The following is a 3,758-nucleotide window of genomic DNA, read 5'->3' as shown; positions in this document are numbered from 1 at the left end:
TTATTGTATATGGTATGGTATAGGGTATATGGTTTAGGGTTTATGGTTTAGATTTTAGAGTTTAGAGTTTAGGGTTTAGATTTTAGAATTGAAGGTTTAGGGTTTAAGGTATAGGGTTTAGGGTTTAGAGTTTACAGTTTAGGGTTTATTGTGTAGGGTAAAGGGTTGGTGGTTTAGGGTTTAATGGGTTGATTTAGGGTTTAGGGATTAGATAATGGGTTTAGGGTTTTGAGTTTAGTGCATAGGGTTTACGGTTTGGTGTATAGGGTTTACGGTTTGGTATTTAGGGTTTATGGTTTATAGGTTAGAGTTTATGGTTTAGATTTTAGAATTTATGGTTTAGGATTTAGGTTTTACGGTTTAGGTTTTAGGGTTTATTGTTTAGAGTTTAGGGTTCAGATTTTAGGGTTTAGTATGTTTAAGGTTTACATTTAAGGTTTAGGTTTATGGTTTAGTGTTTAGAGAGCGAGATATGTTGATTGAATTGCCAGTAGAAAACTAAGATCGGTCATAGTAGTATTAGTACATAATATGTAGGAGGCCACATATATATGCACAATATTTATTCAGGTTTAAGTTCTGAAAGGACAAAAGCATTAATAATATGTTTTATTAACTTATAAAGTATGAGTTTACAAAAATTATTGAGTTTACAAAAATTAAAATAATTTATTCTAACTATATTTACATGAGTTAAATATAAGTAATATATTATTTATTTTTTTAAAAATGTGTAGAAAGATAAGAAAAAAGCAAAGAATATTTCAAACTATTATAATTAACGTACAATTTAATATAATATAATTTATATACTTCGATCTTTTATAAAACAATGCTATGTATACCTTATAAGTTTTTGTTTAAATATTTCCTGAAGATCCGATTAACTTTAGCAAAAAGTATAATGATTGATTTGCTGAACATCACCAACGTATATTACAACTACATAGAAGATTGATTGGAGAATTCATTGAAGACGACATTCTAACGATTATCGAAAACATATTATCACATTTTTTATAGCTTATTTAATATGAAAAAATTCACTACTAAATTTGATGTCTTTAGTATTACGTATGGTACTTGGATGTGTCATACTCAGCGGTGTATAATGTGGATTGGTGGATTACATCCAACTGATATGCTACAGGCAAATACACGAAACTATTTCTTTACGTTATTTGTTATTATTGGTTTTATATTAACGACTCTTTCATATTTCAATTTCGAGATTAACATACGTTAACTTAATCTTGATTATGACAGTTAATCAACAATCATATTGAAGTTTTTGGACCTAAACTTGAAAAAATAAAATCTTTAACATCTGAAATTACGAACGAAGAGATTGCACTTCCTACAAAATTTAGAAATTTAAAAGCCACAATATCAAATACTTTAACAGGGAAAGATTCTGTGAATAAAGGAGACGAAGCGGCAATGTCAAGTTGTCACAATTCTATGTCATTTTTAGTTGAAAAGCTTACTATTATGCACAACTTTATGGATGTGGTATACTAAATCATAAACTTCATACATCTTCTAAATAATTTAGAAAAATATTACAATATTACGCATTTTATTACAAATATAATGTTATAACTCATTATAGGCTGACGATTTACAACATAGGACTTTCTCAGAGATGCACAAACTACTAACAACAAGACCAAAGAGTTATGACATTATTCACAATTTATGATCATCTAACAAGAATAACTACATTGTCGAATATGTGGGAAAATACAATGAAGATCCGAGATAACCATCCACAATTCTTAATTTAATCCCTAAAACTACATCACGATATAGGAGATGATTTGTTTAATTTGAATCAAAATTTTGTTTTTTTATTTATTCGTTAGGACATTTTGAAACTTTAAAAATTTGAATTCCCTATTAAACATTTGTTTAATGTTCATCATAGACTTAATAATAGTTCGTTACTACATTTTAAAACTTTAAAAATTTTAAGTCTCTAAAAAATGTTTGGTTTAATGTTCTTCTAGACATAATAATAGTTTTTTAATTTATATATTTAATTTTATAGCTTAAATGATTATACCTTTCAAAAATCTTGCGAAACCGCGGGTCTTTAACTAGAATATATATATGTATATATATATATATATATATATATATATATATATATATATATATATATATATATATATATATATATATATATATATATATATATATATATATATATATATATAGGTTCATAATGTGAATAAACATCATCAATTATCAAGACATTTATAGAATAATTAGAGAGTTTAATGATATTTATGATTTTTTTTTCAAGTAGACAATTATTTTGAAACATATATAAATAGTAAGGCAGATATTTATTTTGAGAAGAAAGTATATAAATAGAAAGTAACAACCCAATTATCTTTAAATTTTCATAGCTATTGATTTTTTGTTCGAGTGGTAAACGGAAATCTTTCTCCTATGGTTTTGTTTTCTCCCTTTAATAGATTTGTTCGATCTTAGTTGTTTTTTCAGTGTGGGTTCTGTTTGTGTAACTTTAAAGTAGTACGGAGTAATATTTTGGGGGTACGGGGTGAGAGAAATATTCAAATGAAACCAAATTTTAAGTTGAGATTCAAGGGACCAATCAAAGTGCGACACGTGGCGCGATAATCACATGTGATTGAAAAAAAAAACATTTTAAACTCAATCACGTGTGATTCAAACAGGATTCGAACATGTGATTGTGTTTTACAATCACATGTGATTGGGTTTTACAATCACATGTGATTGGGTTTTACAATCACATGTGATTGGATTTGTAATGCTAAATTTAAAAAAAAAAAATTTATTTTTTTCAAAAAAAAATTAAAAAAAAAAATTTTTCAAAAAATTTTTTTTTTTAAATTTAATTTTTTTTTCAATCACATGTGATTGTTGCGTCACATGTCGCACTCTGATTGGTCCGTTGGATTTCAAGGAAATTATTGTATTCAAGGGATTACAACTCGTATGAGGTGAACCTAAATTAAATTTAATTGTTGGGATTCTGCAGTGTTTAAAAATTGCATGAATTTAGTGTTGGTAGTTTTTGATTTATTTGAAGGCATTTTGATGTTTTTTTATTTTTATTTTATGTTGTATCGTTCGTGCAAAAATAGTTCAATCGAAATTATTGGTCTGTTTACTTTTTACTTAATGATCTGTTTATCTCAATTCTTCATTTGGTAAATAAAATTGTTGCTTATTTATCACTTAATCTGAAAATTAATGTGTATTCAAGAGATATAGAATCAGACACTCCTACTAAACAGAGGTAATTAAAAATATAAGCAAATTCTTTGAAGAAGAACACACACACACACACACACACAGATATATATATATATATATATATATATATATATATATATATATATATATATATATATATATAGGGGCGGGATCAATGGAGAAGTAACCAATCGGGGGGAAGCGGGAGGAAGCAAAAAAAAAAATCGTTTTTTGGAATTTTTTTTTCCGGCATCAAGATCACACGAAAATATGAACATTTAGAAGAGACACTTCGTGATGAATGTCATTATTTAGTGTGACGACCCCGTCAAAACACTTAACGGATCCGTCAGTTGGTCCCACAGCTTGATCGGATTTAAATGAATTAAATAAACAAAGTTGCATTCTTTTATCTCAAAAGTTTCCCAAAAAGGAAACAAACCAAAATATGTAGTTTTAAACAACCAACCATAGTAATAAACCAAAAGTTGACACAAAACCTTGCCAAC

At 27.2% G+C, this 3,758-nt stretch overlaps 1 protein-coding gene across 1 annotated transcript; it reads left to right on the top strand.

Annotated features, from left to right (window-relative positions):
• The first annotated feature begins 1,111 nt into the window (after window positions 1-1,111).
• Window positions 1,112-1,702, top strand: LOC139875913 (TGACG-sequence-specific DNA-binding protein TGA-2.1-like). The gene is made up of 3 exons (XM_071863213.1): window positions 1,112-1,150; window positions 1,267-1,512; window positions 1,613-1,702. The coding sequence occupies exons 1-3, from the start codon at window positions 1,112-1,114 to the stop codon at window positions 1,700-1,702; spliced, it is 375 nt and encodes a 124-aa protein (XP_071719314.1).
• The last annotated feature ends 2,056 nt before the right edge of the window (window positions 1,703-3,758 follow it).

This window comes from Rutidosis leptorrhynchoides, chromosome 11, assembly GCF_046630445.1.
Source record: "Rutidosis leptorrhynchoides isolate AG116_Rl617_1_P2 chromosome 11, CSIRO_AGI_Rlap_v1, whole genome shotgun sequence".
Classification (NCBI taxonomy): Eukaryota; Viridiplantae; Streptophyta; class Magnoliopsida; order Asterales; family Asteraceae; genus Rutidosis; species Rutidosis leptorrhynchoides.
The sequence above is the reverse complement of the archived record's forward strand: the minus strand, read 5'-3'. Positions and strand labels throughout refer to the sequence as shown.

Bases quoted from the DNA above. Each gene is read 5' to 3' on its own strand.
- LOC139875913 (XM_071863213.1), top strand. From the start codon at position 1,112: ATGTGGATTGGTGGATTACATCCAACTGATATGCTACAG. The intron at 1,151-1,266 runs GCAAATACACGA...TGATTATGACAG, and splicing joins ATCCAACTGATATGCTACAG to TTAATCAACAATCATATTGA. The intron at 1,513-1,612 runs GTATACTAAATC...AACTCATTATAG, and splicing joins TGCACAACTTTATGGATGTG to GCTGACGATTTACAACATAG.